At 42.6% G+C, this 24,119-nt stretch overlaps 1 protein-coding gene across 2 annotated transcripts in view; it reads right to left on the bottom strand.

Moving 5' to 3' along the window:
- HMGA2 (high mobility group AT-hook 2) overlaps positions 1-24,119 on the bottom strand; it is a 171,243-nt gene that overhangs the window by 125,168 nt on the left and 21,956 nt on the right. For both annotated transcript variants that reach the window (XM_054813117.1, XM_054813116.1), the window contains 2 exons: positions 6,294-6,525; positions 3,529-3,615 (listed from right to left, as the gene is read on the bottom strand). In XM_054813117.1, the coding sequence (XP_054669092.1) occupies positions 3,529-3,615; positions 6,294-6,404 (198 nt within the window). In that variant the 5' untranslated portion in view covers positions 6,405-6,525. The remainder of the gene's footprint in view (positions 1-3,528; positions 3,616-6,293; positions 6,526-24,119) is intronic.

The following is a 24,119-nucleotide window of genomic DNA, read 5'->3' as shown; positions in this document are numbered from 1 at the left end:
GGGATATCCCTTGACATTTTCTTTCGAGACAAACACATAGTAGCCACTACTCCTTTTTTTAACTTCACAATTGTGTTTCCTCCTTCCAAACAGGGGAGTATTTATGCCTATACAGTATTTTTGTCAAGCCCAACTACAGGAGCTAAACAAAGAAAAGCCCTTGAATGCTTAAGGGAAATGCGACGGGCTGGGAACACAGCTCAGCCTAACAAATAAAACTCAGCCACAGAACACCCAGGAAACCAAAAAGGAACATCCCTACTAGGATCTTCCCGCAAAACTAGTCATTCTCTAGGAACAAAAAAAAAAAGAAAATCTTTGCTTTTTGCTAATTTTTTACAAATATTTTAAATGAATAACAGAACGGCTCGTTTAAAGACTCAGACTTCAATAACAGCCTAATTGTGGGGACTCAAGCGCAAGGTGGTTAGAGTCTTTTTGCGTCTATCCCTTCTCATCTGCTAACATGTTGTGTTCCTTCTGTTTGTGAAAATTAAACAACTGAGAAACGGTTTGCTTTTCTACAAAACGCAGTTTACCTTTTGTGTCCAGTTCACAAGAAGTTAGGCATGTGTGATATGCAAGGCTTTTTAAAAAACACGTATTACCTAAAATTAGAGTAATTGCCATATTATTAGCTGTCCAATTGGTCTTGCAACACTCTGTATGCATTGTCAAGTTTCACATTGCTAATTTCCTAACAAGCACAGTTTGTTTTCAGATGCCCCAAGGCCAGTTTACTAAGACCAAACACAAGCTCTGAAAGCTAAAAAAAAAATAAAAAATAATTTTAAAAAAATCCCCTGAACCAAGAAATTTTAAATACACAACACAACCATGATTTCAGGGTAAATTGCCCCTCAACTGATTTAAGGGTATTTCCTTTTTGAAGTATAACAAAACAAAGTCCCAGTACTGGAGTATTTTTAACTCCCTGCCAGTTTGTGCAATACATTTTTAATTGTGATGTGTAATGGTTTGCAAGAGAACACCCAATCAATTAATCATGAGTGCCTTCTCATGGCTGCTCGGTGGGTTCTCCTGGCCGACGTTTATCTTACATGTTGTGAACACTCTAATACATTTCAATGAGCTCTCTTTGAAAAACACAGGCCACACACTATTCTTTAGAAATTCCAGCAATTTCCAGTTGCGTGTATAGTACCCAAGTTCACATGTAGAGGGGCTTAAGCTCAGTTAGCCAGCTCTCTTTCTGAGAGCTGAGACAGGCTGTAGAAAGCCTTAAATAAATATATGTATGCATATGTATGTGTAAATATGTTTACCACAAAATCAAACATATAGCTCGCTCTTTTAAGAGGTGATACCCTCACCACCAAATGAAGCTTTCTTGCAGTGCCAAAACCTTTCCATTCATATTACTGTTAGAAAAACTATCGGAATTAATATTACATAAAAAGATACTTTGAGATGCCTGGTGAGAAGCTGAACCATTTTAGAGAGGGTTAATTATCAATTTGGAAAAAGAGCTAAAATATTTATTTGAAATGTGATCTCAGTGACTTTCTTCTAGTAAGGCTTTATAAGTGTTTGATAAATCCTCTAAAACATAAAACATTTATATATTTTATCTATAAGCCTAGAAACAAATAAGACTTGCAATTACATACCCCTCAAAGATATTTTTTTTTTTAATGATAAAAAAAGACTTGTGGTCTTTGGTCAATTTTTTACATTATCAACACCCGAAAGGATTTGCTTTAATTAGAGCAGTAACTTGATGCATTCTGAAAATCAAAATGTTACAATGAAATTGCCCAGTTCGTAAATTAGATTAAAAAAAACCCCAACTATATGCAGCAGAATCATCTAGAAAGCTCTTGACTTGATATACCTACATATATATGAATGTTTTAAAGTTATTTTCCTTTTATATTGATTTTCAAATCACTCATTTAAATGAAATAATGTTCATATTTCTTTTAGAAATATCTTTTTAAAACACATTTCTATGAATTACTTAAAATTTAATCTTATTACAAATATTTCTCCTAGGAAAGCCAACACTTCTAAAAGTAATATTTAAAATACTAAAGCTCACATTTGGACTTGCTAGACTAATAAAAAACTGCTCTCTCCCTTTTGAAGACTGAAATTTAAACTATTTTAAAGTGAATCTGAGGAACATTTTTACCATATAAAGAAAAAAATCAACATTTTAAGCTCACTAGGTCACAGAGTGGCTTTGATATATTTTAAATACTTAACCTGTAAAGCATTTTTTACTAATTCATGAACTTATTGACAGAATATAACGCTTTTTTCCCAGATCAGAAAGTAAAAAACAATTTTAAATTTAAAGAGAGTTGGAAGACGTCCCTCAAATAAATACTGAAAACACTTATAACAAAAGAGATGTGAAACCATAGTTACCCCTTAATAATTTAATATTTATCGGTAGTTGCTATAGTAATTTATAACAGTGAAAACTATGAAAGTTAATATGGTCAGTACCATAGGCATATTGAAAAACGAACCATTCATTAGATGAGGCCACAAAAATCTTCCACACACATTTTGTTACAGATCTACTTAAAAGATACTGATACACTTAAGCACTCCAGTTCCCTACCAGATTTTGTAAGCTTTTGTTTCCAATTTAGTACCTGTAAATTAGTGCTAACTGCTGTGTAACCATCAACATAAACAAAACTCCCGTATTTATTTTCAAGCCTATACACAACTATTTGCCTTCACGAAAATAATTCATACAGAAAGGTATTATTTGCCTTGATAGCACGGTTTTCTAATGCTGAGCTTTCCCCAACTCAAATAAAATCAAGTCCCATTTTCATGTTGTACTTGTGATGCAAAGTCCATGCACTAAATGCAATGACTTCAGGGAGCTTCTCCTATAGCTAAATGCATTCAGAACCACCAGAATAAAAGTTTGCTCCCATCACCAAGCAGAAGTAGTGGTTCAGAAGACTAATAGCACTTCAAGTAAAAGTCTCTTTGAAACTGATTACTAAACAAGATATAGTAGGCTTTTACTGTAACTCACAGTTTACTTTACCATCACATTTTAAAGCTGTAAATTTCAATATATGCACTTATTTCCATCAACACATAATTGGATTTACTTCTAATTAACCTATGTTTGACAAAACACTTAGCTTTAATATACAGATTTAGTCTGTAGTACTAACGACTGTAAGTGGGCAAGAAATTAATCTTCCTCTTTCAAAAATCTTAATCGAGAAAATAATATCCTTAATATTGATTTCCTTACTAGATACAGGAGATCTCAGTAAATACATTAAATACATTATGTTATTTCACTAATGTGTCCACTATTCAAAAAGCAAGCTGCCCTTATAGATTCTGTACCTAGGGTCTTCATGCAGCATGTTAATTCTAATCTTAAAAATGCAAAATACATGCTTTATGCAGTTTCCATTACCAAAAGGCTTCCAAGCCCTCAGTTCACAGTCTAAACGACTGGATTTTTTGTTGCCAGCTGATGAAAAAACAGCATTAGGAACTGACTCTCTTTTATAATCTCACCTTCTGAGCTGCTTTAGAGGGACTCTTGTTTTTGCTTCCTTTGGGTCTTCCTCTTGGTCTTTTAGGAGATGGTTCACCAGTTGGTTCCTAAATAGAGGAAAACATGCTGTTGTGGCAAGAGGCTACAACTAACCCAGATCATCTGAAGGATAAACTCTAACTGAGAAGTTACTTAAAACATATGAATTAACAGTATAAATAAATAACACAATATTTAAAATACAACAGAAAAATTAAACAACTCGAGGTTAAGAAAAAATATTTTTTACACAATGAGAGTTTAACTTCCCTTGTTATTGCATAAAAAACTTTGAAAAATTTTCATATTCTAGCACATAAGTTACAGCAGAAAACACATTTTTAAAAGAAGATGGCTATGATTTCCGTCATGTAAGAATGATTATTCAAAAAATAATAGCTACCCATTTAATTTCAATTGCATTTCATTATAGCAAGGTACAACTATCATGCAGTTTCTAGCACAAACTCTTAGGGGGCAAAAAAGTTAACTACTTGAAAACTGTAAAGTAAGCTTTGACTATTTTCTCTCTCATGGGCACAAATATCTGGGGGCATTTTTTTTTTTGTTCTGCAGTCGGCGTTATATTCACACCTATTCTAAACATAATTCATTTGCTTTAAAATGCAAATGTAAAATTTTCTCCAAATAGAGCACTAGCAAGCCAAAAAAACCTCGACGAAAGCAAATAACCAAAACAAAAGCCCAAGTCTAAAATGACTCGACGGGAACACGGATTATTTTAGCAATTTTCTTAACTAGCTCGTCTGCCTGACAGTAAATAACCAGTCCTTAAAAATGGGTATGAATTACTAAGAGTTCAGATTGCAAATATTTATTCAGTGAATCATAAATACTATAAAACTCTTCTAGTCTTAAATATTATACATTTCATTCCGATTACAGGATGTGGTAAAACTAATTAAATGCAGTTTGTTAACTTAAACCAGCTTAAAACCCTTCAGCTTTTTAATTCCCGGGTAGGTTAAGGGGAGGCTGGAGAGGGGACTCCCTCCCTAACTGCTCTCAGTGGCGAGCCTCGCAGGCACTGCACATCTGGGCTGAACACGTTTAAGGAGACGCACTTTTCTTTCTCTTCCATACATTCAAACGCTGTAGGAGGGAGGGAAAGGGAGGGAAGGCAAAGGAAGGAAAAAAAAAAAAAGAAGAAGAAGGAGAAAAAAAAAAAAGGAAGCCCCGGCGCAAGCTCGCAGGGCTGATGCCGGCTGCTGGGGCTGGGCGAGGGCAGCCCGGAGGCGCGGGGGGTAGAGCGGGATGGGGGGCAGAGCCCGGAGCCGCTCCGGAGAAATCAGTGTCACTGAGGGCAGAGCGGGAAAGCCGGGGGCTCCGCTGTTACGGTTCTCCAAAAAGTACTTTCTGGGCAATCTGCAGGAGCACATCGAGGGGAGCAAAGCAGCCGGGTTTCCCCTCCGGCTTGGGGCTCTGCTGTTCAGCTCCCTCCGCGTTTTCGAATCCCCTCGCAGGCTCTCGTGGCAGTGGGGTGATGCTAAATGAATGGAGCAAACATTTTTAAAGTCCGCGGCCGCTCGCTTTAAAATGAGCTCCATAGGGCAGCCCTAACTTCCCAGTCCTGACTTCCGAGGAAGGCATGGAACGGGCTGCGAGCGACTCCCGCGCTGCCTCCGCGAAGCTGCGGGTTTAATTGGCTGCATCCGCGGGCAAAATCCCCCCTCGGCGGCGCCCGCGGAGGGGCTGCAAAGCGCGGGGGCTCCCGGGCCGCCTGGCCCGGCGGCGGGGGCTGAGCGCAGCTCGGCATTTCCAGGCGATGCGACAATGGCACTTCGGGAGAGGAGGGGAAGGGAGGGAAGGGGGATGGAAATAATGCATCTAGCAACCTTAGCGCGGATTCAGGTCTTGCAAGTGAAAAAGAGGAGCCCGTCCCTTTCGGGGCCCGGGAGGAGGCTGTGGGTGCGGGTGGGAGGGAGCCGGGCTCCGCTCCCCGAGCCGGGAACGGTCCCCCCTCGCCTCGACCTGCCTGGGAAAGCGCCGGAGCAAAGGCAAAAGGTGTTGCAAAGGCAGGGCAAGCCCCCTCCGGCTACCTCCCCCACCTCCATCGGCAACGGGGGCACCTCTCTGCATACGATGACGGGGGTGAGGGAGGAGGTGGGGAAGGGGGGGGACGCCAGGGGAAAAAAAAAAAAAGCGAAAAAACCTATGCGACTTTCTAGACACCCTCCTCTCCCCCAACCCCAGGATCTAGGGGCAGTCAGGGGCTGGGCTGGTCAAGATCGGAGGCGGCAGCAGCCCCCGGTGGGACCCGACACACGCACACACACGCACACACACACACACAGATTGAGACATTGCAAGGGCTGAGAGAGGAGGGAGACAGGAGAGCCCCGTTCCCTGCTCCTCGCTTTCGCAATTTCAAAATCAGCTCGAAATGACCCAGCGAGCGCTGGTTGGTCGGAGCCACGCTGCTCCATGTTCCCCATTTACATTGAAATGCCCCAGCTCGCTCCCTGCACAATAGTGAAAGTCCCGAGGAGGCTCTGCGGCTCAGCCACACGCAGGCAGCACCCCGCCGCTCCCGGGCTCCGGGGTCCCCCCGCCGGGGCGCCCGGCGAAGCCCCTCGCTACGGCTCTGCACCACCTCGCCGGGAAGCAGCACACAACAAAGCCCCCCGCCCCGTCTCCAGGACTCCTTCACTTGCAGCATAATACGTACATGTACATGCCTATAATACTATAGATCTGCGGCTCTACGTATCTATACGATACTGACTTGTGGTTGCTTCCTGGGTCTGCCTCGTCCTCTCTTCTGAGGCTCTGCGGTTGCAGGTTGCTCCTGGGCAGCAGTGGAAGGCTGACCGGGTCCCTCACCTTGTGCACTCATCGTGACTTCTGCTGCTCAGCCTTAAACCAGTCTCTCCAAAGCACCTTGGAAGGGGGGGAATCAAAACGAGCTCTTGCTGCTTTTGCTGCTCGCTGCCACCACCACACCGGACGTCCTGGTGCTGCCAAAAAGGAGAAGAGAAGGGGAGGAGGAGGAGGAGGAGGTGATGGTGGTAGTGGTGCTGGTGGTGGTGGAAGAGGAGGGGGAATGAATCTCTCTTACAATTTAGGAATGGTTAGTAACATGAAGCAATTCAAAAGAGGGGAGGTAAAAAAAAAAAAAAAGAAAAAAGAAAAAGAAAAGGCAGAGTAAATTGCAACCCTGGAAATGCAAGGAGAGAGGGAAATACTCCGAGGGTAGTCGGAGCAAACCAAGAAGGGGAAAAAAAAATCCTACAAATTGAAAGCAAGTGGTGGCTATCGCGCTTAGATCGGATCAGGACAAATTAAGATAAGACACACTGAAAATGGACTGAGAACACTGCACAATCTTGCCAGAAGCATGCACCCTGGGAAGACAGGGATTTCGGCAGCAGCGGGAGCAGCGGGCAAAAAGAGCGATCATTTAAAAAATAATAATAATAAAACGATTTGGGAGATTTGGAAGAGAAAAAAAAGGGGGGGGCGGTCCTGGGTTCGTGTTTGTGATGCGAGCTGCTGGGACTGGAAATATTATTATGCGAGTCCTGCCCACGGACTAAACTAGGATGAGGGGTTAAAAAAAAAAAAAGGAAAAGAAAAGAAAAACCACCTTTACCCGTGGGTGGAAAAACCAGGAGGGGGCTGTGCAAAAAAAAAAAAAAAAAAAAAAAAAAAAGGAGGCAGAGCGAAAAACCGAAAAGCCCAGCGATCGGGGGCTGGCGGCCGCCCAGATAAAACATGAGCAGTACGGCAGCCGGGGCAGCGGCGGCAGAGCACGCCGCGGCCGCCTCACGTGTCCCGCACCGGCCCGGCCCCGCTGCCGCGGCAGGTTTAAAGGGCCAGGCCGGGGTCCCGGCGCCCCGGCCCGCGCCCCTGGCAGCCCCCGCACAGCGCCGCGGCGGGAGGGGCGGCTCGGCACCCCCACACACACCCCGCGGCCGGCTGCGCGGGGCTGCGCGGGCGCGGTGCCGTCCCGTCCTGCCGCCGCCGCTGCTGCACGTGGGCGCCCCGCCGCCGAGCGGAACAAAGGCGGCGGGGCCGGGGCCGCCCCTGGGACGGGCCCGCCGGGCGCCACCCGCGCTCCGGCCGCGGCCGCGGGCAACCGCCGGGAGCGCGGCCCTTTCGCTCCCGGTGCGGCCGCCGGGGAGGCGCTGCCATTGCGGCCGCGGGGCCGCGCCGGCGGCACACGCTGCGGCGGGCTCGGCGCCTCCAGGGACGGCAGCCGCCCGGGTAAGAGGTGGGTGGTGTAACCCGACAGCGGGTCGGAGCTTTCCTGCCGGGACGGTGACGGGCACGGGGGATGACCTCTTCTGAAAAGCCCTGCCCCGACATTGTTCCCATGAGCACGGCTGGGCTGCGGTGTACAAACCTCGGCAAACTGCTTTGCAGGGTGTCCCGCACAGCCTTCTCGCTCCTCGGGTGTTTGGTCCTTCCTCTCCGGGCGCACCATGGTTGGGCACCCCTTCGCTGTGGCGCAAGGAGATCGCCACAAAGGCCGGGGAGGACCCCGATGTTTGTGCGTTCCCCGAAGAAAACGCTCACACCTGGGCTCCATGTGCGACTTTGGCATTTCCCCCAGTCCCACACCTCCCTTAAGGTCTTGGACTTTGGCTGGGAGACAGCCACCCCTGTAACTATCTCCTCACATCCTTCCTCCCCTACTCGGGGGTGGACAAACACAAGAGAGCTCTTAGAAGGAAATAAAAAGTTACATTATCATATATAATGTTGAAGAGGGCAGAGAGATTGCTGCAACACTTCTTGCACTGGCTATCTAGATACATCCAGTTGTCTTGATACCTTATAAATTCTTAGCTGTCTGTAGATAAAGAAACATAATCAGGCAAAAAGTTAGTCCAATCAAACATATGCAATCATTGATGAGCAAGGACTATGCTGAGGAGACAGCTGAGTTATTTTTTGTGGAATAGGAAAAGTACACTGCAGACAGATGGGCTAAGGAAAGAGTAATCCTAGAACACTTCTTAAGGCTGAAAATATTCCCAAAGTGTTCTTAATCCAATCACAAGCTTCCCAAAGCCTGCTTCCCTCCCATCCCCAAAAGCAACCAGCTATGGAAGATGGACACAGTCCACCTGTTAAATCTCATCGCTATCAGAAAAGTCTTGTAGTCCCAACTGTACTTTGTAAAACATTCAGCCCCCATCACACCATGAAGAAATCTGCAGGGCCCTACATCCATTCTGTACATCAAAAGATTAAGCTGCTGTGTGAGATCAGGATTCCAAGTGGAGATTGTAAGGTCCATAGTTTAAAGCATAGCAGCAAATAATTTTTATAACGCCCATTAATCTCCTTGAAGCATATTCATGTATCCATTTCTCTGGAAGAAAGTGGTACATGGAATTGCTAAAAGCCTGTAGCTCCAAAACTGCCATCTCCACAGGTTCATCCTGTATGGGCTATTAATAGTTCCATTAGTCTTCCCTTGAGAAGTTCTAGTAACAATACTGTGGTGCAAAGATTTTTACATACAGCCATAAGCAAATAATCTTCACATGAGGGCAATGTTCCTAAAGTCACTCTTTGAAAGCTGTTCTGGACAAAAAGGGTGTTGGTGCTTGCACTGTGCCCAGCACGACAGAGTTTGGGTCTTGCTTGGGATGTCTGCCTACAGATTGACTATCATAACAAGAATTAGCATCAGAGATCTAAATGACTATGGGTCCATCATTCCTTTGAAACTGTCTTGATTTCCTCCTTAACCAAAGTTCTTGGATTATAAACCAGTATAACATTCCTGATGGCCGCTGCGGGGATGCAAACCTATCTAGACTAATCAAACAACTTGTTCTTTTATCATCTATATCCAGAGTACCTTAGGTAAGCAACAGGACAGAACCACATCCAGGACCCAGAAAGCCTGACTTCCTGAAGTGGCTGGTGGAAGCTGAGAAGCCAGAAATAGCTCTTGGTTTTGTACCAGATTTCTTCCCAAAATAGATGTGATGATAACTGTTCCTTCCACTGTTTCAATCCATCCTCTGACAGTATGGATTATTGCTCCATCCAGAGCAAACACCAGTGAATATAACTGTATAATGCAGTGAAGAAAATACTGTGAAGTTACTAGAGTAGAGATAACCTACTTTCCACCAGTTTTGGTCTGAGATTTAAGTTTTGAGCATTGGTCTATCAACAAAAGTATTAATTGTCCATGCCTTTTTTTTTTTTTTCCTGGAAGCATTCATGACAGGGTAGGGAATTTATACACATAAAACAAGGCCTGGTTTCAACTCTCTATGAGCCTAAAAACTCAAAAAATTTCCATGGAAATTAGAGGAACTTCCTACGAGATTAAGGAGAAGCAAAACCAAGATGGAGATTTTGCTACCTAACCTGGAAAACACGTAAAGAGGCTGTTCCTTATTCTGTAGTCAGTGCGATAGCTAGTAGGGGGTTAATTGGCCTCTGTTCCCTGAGGGGATCTTTTTTAATCATAGAGTCTAACAGCAGCAATAATATTTTGCATCAGAACACTGAACTCCAGGTTGCAGCAAAGTATCTTTTAGAAAGAGAATTACAGGTTAAATAGACCTTGGAGACTGTAAGCAGCAACAAAGAAGCCCCTTCCATTGCTCACTTCTTCATCTACCTACTTTTTCAAAAGCCCGTGGATGCAGAAGAACCTCACCCTGTAAGTCAACAGGCTCATGCTGTGCACTGTCATGGGGAGATGTCACCTATAGATAGCAACCTATGTTACTAGAACTAACTCCCACCTGTGGAACTCTGGGAGCTCAGATGGTCTCAACTGGTAGTGCATTACACGAGAACACTTTTTTCCAAGTTGCTGCATTTTCCTGAAGGTCTGCAATGCAATCTGTGTGATAGGAGCTTCACTGACTTTATAGTGCCCACTCACCATGGATGTAAGAATGCGGACAGTCAGGCCACCCCTCATTCTGCTCAAGGCGGGGGGTGTCCCATTTTCTCCACCCTAGTTCTCCTGGAGTACAAGATACTCCAAAGAGATAGTGATAAGGCAAATTTAAGGCCCTAGCTCAGGGGGGGAGCAGCAATGGTTTGACTTCGAAAGAGGTCTTGATCCAGGGATGGGAGACCAGATGGTAAAATGCAGAATTGTTCTGCCTGTTTCCTCAGTACTTCAAGGGGCTCACAGATCTGCACTGCCTCAGAGAGCTCCTTGGAGGAGCAGTCTTGGCCTGGCAGTGTTAGAGGCTACCCTGTCTATATATATTGGTTGGGTATTTCACTTTTGTGGCCAACCAGAGCGGCCAAAGACTATTTATGTAGTCGAAGGCTACAACGAGTGCTCAAGGAGTTGGGAATCCTGATACTCTGTTTCTAGAAAACCACTCCTCCCAGGAGAAGTATATTTTGCAAATAGTCTCTATTTGTGGGAAAAGTTAACTTTTGGTTCTTTTTGAATGGACTCCCTCTGGCCTCTGGGGATACAAGAGAGAGAAGAAGAGCAGGCACAGGAACCTGGAGTGCACCTATCCAATGGGCCACGGTGAATTGCCACTCTTCCACTCATTTCTTTTCATCCAACTGGTAGAACCAACAGCGGCTGCTGCTTCATAATCAGCATTCTGCAGATGGCTGGGAGAATGCTTTAGGGAAGCATGACTGCGACTGACAAACAAGACCCAGAAAAGAACATTAAGGCTCACTCTCAGGCCTTGTCTGCACCGGGGAATTTTCTTCCCTCCTCCAAATTCCCACCATTGCTAATATGAATGCAGCTGCACGATTGTTAGGGATGTTGGGAGTCATAATATATGAGTTTTCATCTCGTCAGCCATTTGCAGCACTGTGTCAATTAACCTTCCTCAGAGCAGGGTTAACTGATACAGTGCTGAAAACGGCTGCTGGAGCCGAAAGCTGTCTATACTAAGGCTCCCATTGTTGCTAACCCTGGTGCAGCTGCAGTGGAATCAGCCCACATGGGATTATTTTGGTAACAATTCTCCAACCTAAAAACAGCCTAAAACTGCAACATAGCCACCTTATGGGCCAAGACATGCTTCCGCTGCACCTCAACAGCTATGCACCTAGGTTGTCACCCTTCATAATGAGATTTTTCTTAGTCCTTTCAGTCCAGAAGGTACTTTCTGTATTTCTGTATGAAATACTCAGTAGACTTCATCTCAGCAAACTGATGTTCTGTCACCTCCATAGGACTGCCTCTGCTTATTAGTTCTGACTAGCTCTGGACTTGAAGATGTGTGAGGAGGAAGAGCCAATTCTCCCGTAGTGTCTTATCATTGATTCATACATTCATTAATCCAAAACAAATTTGCCCTTTCACTCATATAAACTTTGTAATTTGATTTTGTTTTTAATTTCTTAATGCAGATTTCGTTCTTTAGTTTATGGCTAGCGATTCTTGTTCATCAGCATTTTGGGGTTTTTTAGTGCTCACAAGTAAAGCCTTATTTATGCAGAGCAGCACCGTGAAGACTCAAGCCGATTTCTGATGGAGTAGAGTTCTATTTCAAATGAGCAGAGTTGGCAGAATCAGTCCCACATGTTTCCACGTGCTTTGGGAAGCAGTTATGAAACAGGCTGCTGAAATGGGTGTTTTACCCCCTGATGAGTAAGACTAATACTTCTAAAAAGCCCCTCTCTATCCTTCTCCCACATCCATGTGCAACACCAACTAAAGCAAAGAAGTGCTGTTTTGCATTTGTTATACTTTTGAACAACTATTTATCAGACAGATGCTGGCAGTCAGGTTTTTTTAAGTGCAGTTTGCAAGTGTGAAAATGTTGAAGCCCAGGCTCAGCAAAAACCTCAGTGAAAAACTCTAGCTCACTAAAGCCCTTGATTAATGGCAGGCAGGTTTCAATTCATGCATGGCATTTTATGCAAATGCAGAACACAGCTATATGCAGAATGGTGGGCAACTGCCTGTGTCTATACATATCTACAGAGGCTCAACGTAACTGCCCAGGGAAATGACAAAGGGGCAGACACAGAGGAGATGCTGTCCACAGCCTCCCAGCTGTGGAGGTGAGCTGTAGAGCTCAGCTCAGGGTGCTGGGATGCTGAGCAAAAACTGATTTGGCAGAAACTTGGGTACAGCTGGGTATTTTGAGAAAGGGGAAAGGAACTGGCTCACTCTTCCTTCAGCTCCGATACTGCTGCGGTGGCTGTTTCTCGCTCTGAGGAATCCCTTCGAACAAAGTGAGGGAGTGGGCAGAGAAACCGAGCAAAGCAGGTGCGACAGCAATCTGTGGAAGGATGAAGGAGCAATGTGTTGACTACCCCTTTAGCTCAGATTGAGGTGTGGGGATGCATGACAAAGTTCTCAGGTCACAGCTGTCACACGAGAAGCCTGCCTCTTGGTAAATGTATTTATGTGTTTGCTTAAATGGTTTTCATTAATCTCTTGAAAGGTTTTTATAAAAATGCTAAAAAACTGCCATCCCAAATCCCAATGGAACGGGATTTCTCCTCTCCCTTATCCCCTTTTCCCTTCAATATTAGGCTTGGTATCTTGCATATGTTTTTGTATGAAACTCTGTGATTAAAAGTACTTAAGACTGGCTCATTTTTCTCTGCAATGAGTTCAGTTATTTCCTTTTTATACCTTCCAGAATTTACTATACCATATCTAAATATTGGCTGCAGTCCACGTGTTTTAGATCATTCTCTATAATGGTCCTGTTGTTATAGAATCCTTTGTGTGTGTGTGAGAGAGAGAGAGAACATGCATATGTGTTGGAAGCGAGGCAGGGTGCATATAATTGTTTGGAAAGAGAAATCAGGGTATATTAATTCCATAAGTGATTTCTGAACTGATAACATAAAAATGATAAAAATAGTGAGGAGTGAAATTATAGACCTCCACTGCATTACCTTGTATGTGTGGTAAATAATACTTCTGATCCCAACATATTACTCTACTAAATGTATTTTACCAATAAAATGACTCATTCACCTTTCGTTGCTATATAAAGATCAGAGTCATTGTTGTCACATTTCCTCATTTTTACTTATGTTCTAAATGTAGATTCTTTGACCCGAGTTGTACAAGGTGTTAGTCGATGGTAAGCTACATGAAGATGAAACTAAGGCAGCAGTTCAAAGTCCTTACTCATTACACAAGCAGCTCATTACCTGCTAAAGACCATACAGAGAATGTACACATGTAGGGTAAGTTAACGATCTAGGGGGAAAGCAGGATTTGATGATTCAGTTGACAAATCATAAGCTTTAACCAAAATAGCAAAAAACCTGTATCCCCAGTGTCATAATGTATGGGTAGAGCTCATGAGGATTTAACGGAGAAATGCCTCCCTACTCCCAGGACAAAATGAAGTAAGTGGCCCTGTCCTACTGCACACCTCTGACTCTCGCTTGTGACTCCACACACAGAGGGTGCATTTAAGTGGCAAACAAACAGCATCGATCTACCGCGTGTTCATTCTCTACACGGACAGACTTTGTGCACAGCAAATGTGACTTAGCTCACAGCACATCAGATAAGCCAGTTCACGCTCACAGCAGGCTGAGTGTCCTCGCAGTTGTGCGTATGGAGTCGCGAGTGCACGGCAAATTTGCTCCCAAATTTCTTTTAACTTCTCCTTGTGGACAAGTCCTGATGTAAATTCAGACCACTTTCCCACGTGGAGAAGTTCTCAGCCACCCAGAACAGAACAGATGCGAAACCCCTGCACTAACTATTCCACTCATCTCCCACCCTGTAGGGCCCTGAGTCGGGGATTAGGCGGTTCAGAGGGCTGAGTGGGTATCATTTTGTGCTGCAATGAATTTCACCCAAAGAGAGTATACTTAGTTTCTATAATTTTTTTCCCCACAAGCTAAGATAAATTTCTGCTTTGGTCCATTAACAATACTTGTATTTTTAATCAGAATTATTTTCTGCTATATTTTCTTTGGAAATAACAGTAATACAGTTTATGTGAAATACAAACAAATGAGGGAACGATTTTTACCTAAATGTATGAATAGCATTTTGCAATTTGTCATTGTGATATATTTATCTTTTGAACTTTAAGTGAGCTCAGCTGAAAAAAATGCTTCTCTTCAGCACATGACTGGAAAATATATTACACCAGAGAAGTATATTGCTGTTTCAGTTCAGAAATTAGTGGCTAAATATAATTTTCCACTATACTTACTTTCACAAAGTATGTAGTAAATTATTTACATTACAGTAAATTCTTAGTACATATTCCAAAAGGTGTTAAAATCAGCATTCTCACTCAAATTAATGGGTATTTTGTGAATGTGCATTAAAACTAAGATCCTTAAGATCTTTTGTTGCCTGCTGAAGCCTTAAAACCACTGTAATACGGCGAGAATGAAACAACTTTGTCAACAAAATGAACCCGGGGGAAGGAGAAGAAACTAGTACGGAAAGGTAGAGACTGGCCGGTAAAGTCACGACAGTTTACAGCAGCTGAAGATGTGGGTCCGCTGTGTGTCTTACACCCATCTCCTTCTAGTGGCACGGCGTATGCTAGTTACTACGTGTATTCTTTCTGATCAGAACTTCACACAGCTCCAGAGATGCCTATGGTTTCCAGCTGGGCACGCTGCATCTCTGCCTGCAGCGGCGGCGGGGAAGGCAGCCTCTCCCCAGCTGCGGGAGCAGAACCGTGCAGGAGCGCTGTGCCCAGGCGCCCTGGCAGCGCTGGCTTCGCTGCATGCCTGCACGGGTAAGTCGTTCCCTGCTTCTGAGCTGCCCCAGCAAACAGGGCCGCCGGGAGCAGAATCGTTCAGCCTGAGCCTCGCTACCTCCCTTCCCCTGGACGGCTTGGGAACAGGGAGGAGAGCTGGCTGCAAGCTGGACAAACTCTTCCGGCAATGGCAGCTGCTCCCAGCCGCCATTTTGCTCAGGGGTCATTTGCCTGTCACATCCCAGACATGTAACCCTCATGTGATGGGAGAGCAGCCAAGGAGCCATCAGGAAAGGCTGGGGCCGGGTGGGGGCCGTGGCTGCTGCCAGAACAATTCATCTGACACACAGCCCGTTCCGTAGGCGCTCCAGAGCTGTACCCAGGGAAGGAGGCTGCTGGGAACAGACTGCAGGCCTGATAAATGGTCCCGTCTGCCACGAAAGTCTGCACTCCATAGGATAAGCACCTGTTTCCTACAGCATACAGCCATCATGTTTGCAAACCGTTCCGTTTCTCTGATAATTAGATTGCTTTTTGTCCATTTTCCCCATGTGCATGTATGGACTACAAAGGAGGGTCCAGGGCTTACAGCACGGGTTGGGAGCTCAGGAAGCGGAGACGTCTCCTCTCCCATAGCCAGGTGTTCGTTCCTGTCTGACCTTGGGCAAACCACGTGCACCCGGCTCCTTGGAGGTGTTCGGATGCCTACCTCCCACCCAGCGGAGCGAGAAGGAAAAGCCTGTGCCCTATCAGGAAAAGGCAGATGTGAGCGTTCCCTGTTTTCCAGGGCCATTATGAAGATGAAGGCATTTCTGGCCTACAGAAACTAGGGTAATGGCAGTCATTCAAAAATCATGTATATGAGAGCGAGCAGTGCAAACACTGAGGAAAAGCTGTGTGGTTACCTAAGGCAAAGAAACATCTTTAAATGGTTTTAGTTGTGACTCAGAATTAGTAAAAAAGAGGTTTAAACAAATCTTCTTACTTCAAGTTCTGTCTGAAAATATTCCTAGCCTTGTATTTATTTTTTTGAATAATGATATTAGTAAGAGTCCATTATATAATCACAAGAAAATTAAAACTCTCCAGGGCATGATCTTAGCAGTGTAATTAACTGGGGTGGTTAAAAGTACAAAGTGAACCTGAAGCAAAATTTGTACCAGAACCACACCTCATTATGTTTTGCTGCCTAAGTCTGTCATAAATAGAGATGTTTATTACACATCTGCCATTTAAAGTACGTATTACATGCAATGTTATATTTTATTTAGATTTAAAAATTTAAAAACACACGATGACAAGCTGTGTTACTATTAACACATGCCTCAGGGACCAGGGGTGCACATTCACATTGTGCCTTAGGTTATATTACAATTCAGCCACTCCAGAGTTACAAATCGTTTACAGAAGTATATTGTGTAATTAGTGTGCCTGATTTCAGTCCATAAGACTTTCATTGGTGTGAAAGAACAATCAAGCCCTGTATATCCATTCATATTTATTAGACCAAACTTTGTAGTCTGTCCTTAGAGCACCGCTCCCTCCTCTGCTTTCAACAACAAATGGCACTAAAATCCCCAGAGCTTCCCAAAGCAAAAGCAGTTATTTTCTTTCCTTATGATTTTTTTTTTTTCTTCACAGCAGAAGTGATTCAGAAGTGACTCAAATGTATGGGCGGAAAGGGCAAGAGATGATGCACTAGTTATATGCTTCTTAATTCTTTCTTCTTTGGGTTTGCTTTCCTGAACAGACTGCCCTCCTGGACTAGCTCCAGGGCTGGCTTTGAAGAAATCTTTCACAGAAAAGCTTTCGCAGAAAATCTTGTCCAGGATCTTCATGGAATGAAGTCCCTCAGAATGCATATGGGTTATTTCCAGCAGATCCTAAGCAATTTGCTTGGCCAGTGAGGAAAAACAAATATAGTTTCTTTGATGCAAGAACTCTGATGAAGAAAAATGTCACCTACTAGTCAGCTTTTCTTTATAAACTAGTTATCCAAAGTCAATCTCTATCACCATTTCCTATTTATCACATCCTCTTAGTTGCATGGTAAGGTAGGACAAATTTAGTATGTCTTATATATCTACGATATATATCTGCATAATGATCACTTGATGTTGTGATGTTGTGGATAGCATTACTTGGATCACTGGCAAAGGATATCAGCCCTATGAGACTTTTTTGTAGCGTTTCATAGTATGGATCACCTGGCAGTCCTGACTGGTTTCTATAAAGCTAAAGTAGCAAATATGAATGCTCCAAAATGAGTCAGGCCCATCCCTTCACACCAAATCCACAAAACTATAAAGTGCAGTGGCACCTTCAGCACTCAGTGCTTACCTGAGAAGTCTTTCAAAGTTTTATCTTTGCCTGATCCATCAATCTGCAAGACCTAGCAAGAGGGAAAGAGCTGAAACACTAGCAATTCGCAAAGCCTATCCAAGCTCTATACTTCTCCTCATCAAATATAAACAGCAGAATCTCCCAAATTCCTCAATATCCCGTTGTAATCCAGACCTGTACATAAAAGTAACTGGCAAAAACCGAACCCAACTGAACCAAAAAGCTGCAGTGGGAGCTCCATGGTCCTCTACCTGTTTTGTCTGTCACCCCCCCCTTCGAGTACACTCAGGCTACTCAGGCAATAAACATACATATAACTTGGAATCAGACACAGCGTATATAGTCTCATGTCCATTTGATTGTCAGGGGCATGGAGGGAGCTGGGTTAACCGCACAGGCATCTGACTGACAGAAGATACTGAGGGAGGGGAAAAAGGAGTAGGGGAAAGAAGAGGCAAGGGACTGCGTCTGTGATCAGGGGTGCTGAGAAAGGCATATCAAGCATAACACAGAAAATTGCTTCATTTATCCCGCTTATGAAAATACTTGGATTTGTAGACAATATTTTTCATGCACTTTTTTTCTTGCACATTTAAAGTCTGGCTACCTTAGTACCACAGGTCTAACTACCAGGCCTGATGGAAGGAAAAAAACTACATATTAACACATTAGAACCCTCTTAATATTATCCGGAATTGCTTTTCCATATAGCAGTTTGATGCACAGCAGTCCAATGGCAGTTCTAGGGTCTATTTCCATGTGACTGAGTACGTATAACAACTAGTGCCTTAGAGATGCTCAGCTCACGTGTGGAATAAAATTCTACATTACCTGATAGATTAAAATGGATACGAGAAATTTAACATAGCTCCAGGTAGAGTATTGTTTATCCTTCCCATTAAAGGATGATATTCCATATTTATGGAAAAAGATAAATGTTTAATCTTGGGAAGAGGGTGTTTGCAGGGTATGTGTAACTGCTTGAGTTTGGTCCACTTTCAGTACAGAGTAGCCCAAAGCAAGCCACTCCAAACAAGAACCAGTAAAATATATGCAATGTACACCACGTGTCTCTAGTGTCTAAATGTGTAGTCTATAAAGATACCTATCTCAATGAAAATTTGACCTCTGAGTTTAAGAAATAGAAACTCACTGACTTTCTTCTTTGTCTTTAAAGCCAAATGTTTAAACTTCTGTGAGTCTAGTAAAAATGTTTTAAATACAAACATGTAAGTCACAGTTTCACATAATTATTTTATAACAGAGTAATTAGAAGAGGTGCTACATCCATATTAGGACTGAAAAGTAGTAACTTTATTTTAATTTCTGACAATGTATAAGGTAACATTTACCCAGTAACATCAGTACTGATGCTTCCGTTGAATTGAATAACATTCTTGGAGTGTAAATTATAAAGAAATCCCCAATATCTAGATGCCAGATGTTTGAACATTGGTTTATTTCAAGTGTGCATGTCCTTTAAAACAGAATATATTTATCTGGAATTCTTACTGTTTGCCAGATCGAACACTCTCCTAAATGCATGAACTTTGCATGAAGTAAAAAAAAATAGATGAAACATTCATACATTAATTGGCATAACTAAATAATGGAATAACAGAGCTGCATGGAATATAATACTCTCCTATTTCGAAAAGTCTATCTCACTCAAACCAACACAGCTTATCTTCGCTGAGAATTCAATACTTCATAAGCTCAGTACTTTGGCCAGGACCCAGTTGAGTAGGTAATTCTGTTCTCTTCAGTGGGGTTAGTCACATGCCTAAAATTAAGGAGGAGATTATGTGCTTTGCTGGACAGAATGAAGAGTACTCCAGATCTTTTCAGATTCTCCTCTGCAGGCTGAACATATTGAGACTTACTATTTTGTTGTATAGGGTTGCATAAATTTGAGAAAGTAGAGTCAAGAGGGAAACTGATGAGACTAGGAACAAATACTTGAAATTGATCTCGGTTTTAATCCAAAAGTGACCACCAATCTGGTTTTGCAGGATTCTGCTGCAGTCAGCAGAGAAGATGAGCTGAAGCCATTTTGAAGATAAGTACTGTTGGAAAGATACTTCTGCATCAGTACCGCTATTAGGTTAACATTTAGGGCAAGCTGGAAGGCTTTACTAGTTTTGCAGGAATTTTGGTGCCTCAATACAGAGACAGCGTGGGGAAGATTGCAGAGCACTGGAATATATGGGAAAGACAATTTGCTTTTGATGTCATGATTTGATAATTTATTTTGTTCTGTGGGGAGGACAAGCTTCTCAGAATTGTATACTTTTAAAAGAAACCTCTAGTACGTTCTGCAAAATGAATGGCACATCACCAGCAATTACGTTAAGCCTGTTCTTCTAAAGAAACAATCCATCAATTTCTACCATACTTGAAAGAACAAAGTCTCAAAAATAATTAGGCTCCAACAAGTAAATAAGAGGGATCTAAATGACTGCTCCAAAGAGGGAAAGTTGGGCAGAATTCAGGTGTAATATGTTAAATTTGACAGTAGCCCTTTATCCAATCAGTACAAATGATTGACTCACCGCTCAGAACACGGACTGTTCCAGGTTTGCTGCAAAACTCCTCTTTTTCTCTGGTAGGGAAAGTCAAATGTAGGATTGTTTGCAGCAAAAAGGAGGAGGGGAATTAGAGGATAACCAACACCCACAGAGAGTGTGTTCAGGCTTCATTAGCTACTCATAGAACAATGCATATGGTTGCACCAGATTTAGCTGTCATTTAATACTTTAGATTGTAAGGGGATAGATGTAGAATCCAGTAGTCGCTAGAGCAGGAGAGTGTGTGAAACGGTACGAATGAAGCAAAAAGGGATTCAAGTGATCAGTGTTTATGGATAGGAACTCCAGTTATAGAAAGTACATTTTTTGTTCACACTGGAAACAATAGAATAATACACAGAGAAGAGACATTTATTTGATACAAGAAATATGATGTTGCAAAAAATAATAAAAAGGAACTATAGAAAGTTATTAAAATGGAATATTAGAGAAGCCAAACCACATTTATGTACTCATTTCCTCTAAGAAATCTTACAGTGTTTGAAATCTAAGATTTGTCTCTCACAAAAAAAATAATCAAGCGTTCTCGTGGATTTCCACAGAACATCACTCTGGGACATGATGGACAAGTAGACCACAGTAAATGGGTAGCCAGACACAGGTACAGGGTTCCTGGCAGCTCTGCTCTAAGAGTCCAGTAGGTTCTTCATGACAGTTCTCATTGTGGGATTATTACTAACACGTATTCCCCCTTTCCAACCAGTTTTGCATTTCTATTTATTTCTGGAATGCTGCTTGCTTCCCTGAGATGCTCTTTTGAAAGAAGATGCCTCAAACACAAGCAGGGGAATGGTAGCTCAAAGCCATATACATTTGGATGTTCTTCTTCTCTGGGGTCATGCTTTGCAGGGAGAGGCATCTGGAAGAAGAACCGAGTCTCTTTCCTTTACTACAATGCCAAGGTTTGTGGTAACACAGTGAAACAAATCCCTCAGATCTAACAATACGGTGTCTCTCCTGACAGTTTAGAAGAGGTGAGTATCTTGGGACCAAAATTTAAAGTTTTTGGTTCTTATTCATTCTTTGGGCAGAACTCCATTTCTTTCAACAGCTTTGCCTGAGGAATAACCTCAGGATTCAGCTCTTAAAGGATACCAAGTATCTTAAAGATTATCCTAAGTGCAACTAAGATCCTTCAGGCCCAAATGTATTCTTATACTTCCCAAATTAACCATTCCAGTGTCTACAGGAGAGATCATCGTAAGTCTTTAAGCAAAAAACTGAAACATCATTATTTAAGCCTGGGAACACTGGTTAAGTGCAACACTCCTCTGCTTTGATGTTCTAGAAAAAATGTAAACAAAAGCTGTAATTTGTGGGGTTGAGGATTGATCAAGTTTTCAGAGTGCAAAATAGCCCTACAGGAATCTGGTGGAAGTATCTGAAATTACTGTAGGGAAGAAATTTGATCTTATTTTCAACCTAATTAAAGCCTTCTGCATCTCCACAAAAACCTCCAAAACCCTGGAGATCTCTGATGGTTTACCCTCTGGGGAGAACACACAGATATGAATTTTAATAGTGTCTTTTGGTAATGTGGTGGATAAAGGCAAATTGATTACAGCAGTCTGGAAAAAAGCAGGTGATGCATTACCAGGGCCACTGGGTTCATGTTTTCCCAGACATGGTGAAGGCCACCCAGATCGTAAAAGAAAGTTGATATCTTTAAAAACTTGAGTTGTATGATTTGGGGCTTGATATGGCTTTCTTGTTTCCGAATACACTGGATTATATCAAAAGAAAAATAAGATGTATGGTCCAAATTCTGTTCTCGTGTACACAGATCCAAATCTAGGCTAAAACTTCTGACATCGATGGATTTGCTCCAGATTTACACCCAACAGAAGAGCAGTATTGTCCTTCTGATTGTAATGATGCCTATCATTATTTATTATCTGAAGAGCAATGTGAAACCAAAAGAGAGTAATAGTCCAAGAAATCTGAACTCTAAGATAAGTGTTTCTACATTTTTGCATGAAATACCAAACAGAATGCTTTTGTAGAAGTCCCTTATGAAGACACTCGTGCCTGGTCTCAAAGGACGTGGTTGTTCAAGACTTGTTTCCAAGACACCACTAGGCATGCACCCTGATGGGACATAAAGTGACTGTACTGCAATACGTGTAGGTTCCTTGCACTGTATTTCTTTCTAGCCCATTTGGATTTATACTGGGACAATTAGATATACATGTATGAATAGAAAAGACATTTCACTGACATGCATGAATATAGCAGATGGCAAGTCAGATGACAATCCTACTATTGTTTAACTCTCTAGCTTTGAACAGTGTCTAATTTTGTTGATTAATAATTGGTACATGTGGATATACACACATCAATGCAAGTTCGCACATATGGATCAGATTGACATGTGATCTGCTTTCAGATCTAGCCATTTTCAGTACCATAGCTAGCCTGCAGCCTGCCACAGAGCCACACACTTGCCATGCTGAGGAGCCTCACTCACTCCAGTGTTCAATAATATTAGCCTAGATTTGAAAAAGAACATGGATTTAATCCAAACAGAGACTAGCTCTCCATACAGGGATGGAGCCCTGGAAAGCTCTGCTCAGCTGCATCTAGCTGAAAAGAAGTCACCTCTATCTGTGCCATAGAAAAGCCTGAAACTTCTGCTTTCCCAGATGTGCAGGGCTGTCCTTTATCAGGGCTAGAAATATAGCTGGTATACTGCAAGTTAGTATTCACCTTTGGATCCAAAGCTCATATTGTTGTATGTTTTAAAATAATACTCTATGATGCAATGCTAGTTCTGCATCAACCTCTTTCATCAATAAAATATAATAGAGCCACCCACCTCTAGAACAGCAGAATGGTTGCATCTTGTAACAAGCATCAGTGCATGGTCAACAAGGAGATAAGGGTGTTCTCCTACACAACAGAGTGAGTCTTTGACTTGAGAGACAAAATTGGGAGAGGAGACTGCTAGGCATGCAAAAATTGTGTAAGAACAGACAGCAGTTATGACAGATTTATAAGACCAGTACTTACTGGCTTTAGAGAGTGACTAAAGAAACAATTGCATAATATCTGTTTGTTATGTATGGTATGATTTTATAGGTAATTTGCAATCCAGCAAAGTTTATACAATTAATGTGGTGATACAGTTAATATAGTATGACAACAAAAAACCAACACAGTAAAAATGCCCCTGTGATTTAAAGATGAAAGAATATGGGTTTCCCACAGAGTTGTGACAAAGAGTCTGGGAATTACATTTGTTTTCCTTTTGTCTTACTTTGCTTTTGAGATGAAACGTCGACCAGTTTCTCCTATACCCATTCCAGCCCTGGACAGCTGAACTTGTCACATAGCTAACCATAGCATGCTAGCATCTAGGCTGCCACTGTTCAACGACGTTGCCAGAAACACTGACCAAAAGTGCCATACCATGGCTTTGAAAATAGCAGGAAGTAACCGAGGAGCATGTATATTGATGTGGAATACAAGGATCAGATCAATGTTGTGTTTAGTGTGATATCCCATCTCCAAGAATGTCAGCAAGTGATGAAGGCTCATGAAACCGAACAGAAGGAAGCTATAGGTCATTCTACTGGCATATAATGCTGCCTGGGCTCAATTAACTGTTTAGACCAGCTACTAATAACTGCCACTAGAATGAGTTCAGCTTCATGAGCTGAGGGTTTGTGTCGCTACAGCTCTCATTCTTTGTTTGCTGTTTTAAACTGAAGATATGTGGTTATAACAATCTAGTTGCTTGCTTTATGCTTGCTAAGTTCATGGTGTGAAACTCGCAGCAATTGGTTCCTTTAGCTAGCTGTTTACCATGTTAAGTCATATTTTGCTCCCTTCACAGCTGAGTGACCTTCAATTACACTGAGAGAGTAAGCAGAAGCACCCTATTTGTCTTCCCTGCATTGTTCACTATTGCATACAGCCTGTAAAAAGACACACAATAAACAGTTCCTATCTTGTCATTTGCCTTGGTTGGATCTCCCATCTGACAGACATTCTAACGTATTACCCATC

Source organism: Grus americana, chromosome 1, assembly GCF_028858705.1.
Source record: "Grus americana isolate bGruAme1 chromosome 1, bGruAme1.mat, whole genome shotgun sequence".
Classification (NCBI taxonomy): domain Eukaryota; kingdom Metazoa; phylum Chordata; class Aves; order Gruiformes; family Gruidae; genus Grus; species Grus americana.
The sequence above is the reverse complement of the archived record's forward strand: the minus strand, read 5'-3'. Positions and strand labels throughout refer to the sequence as shown.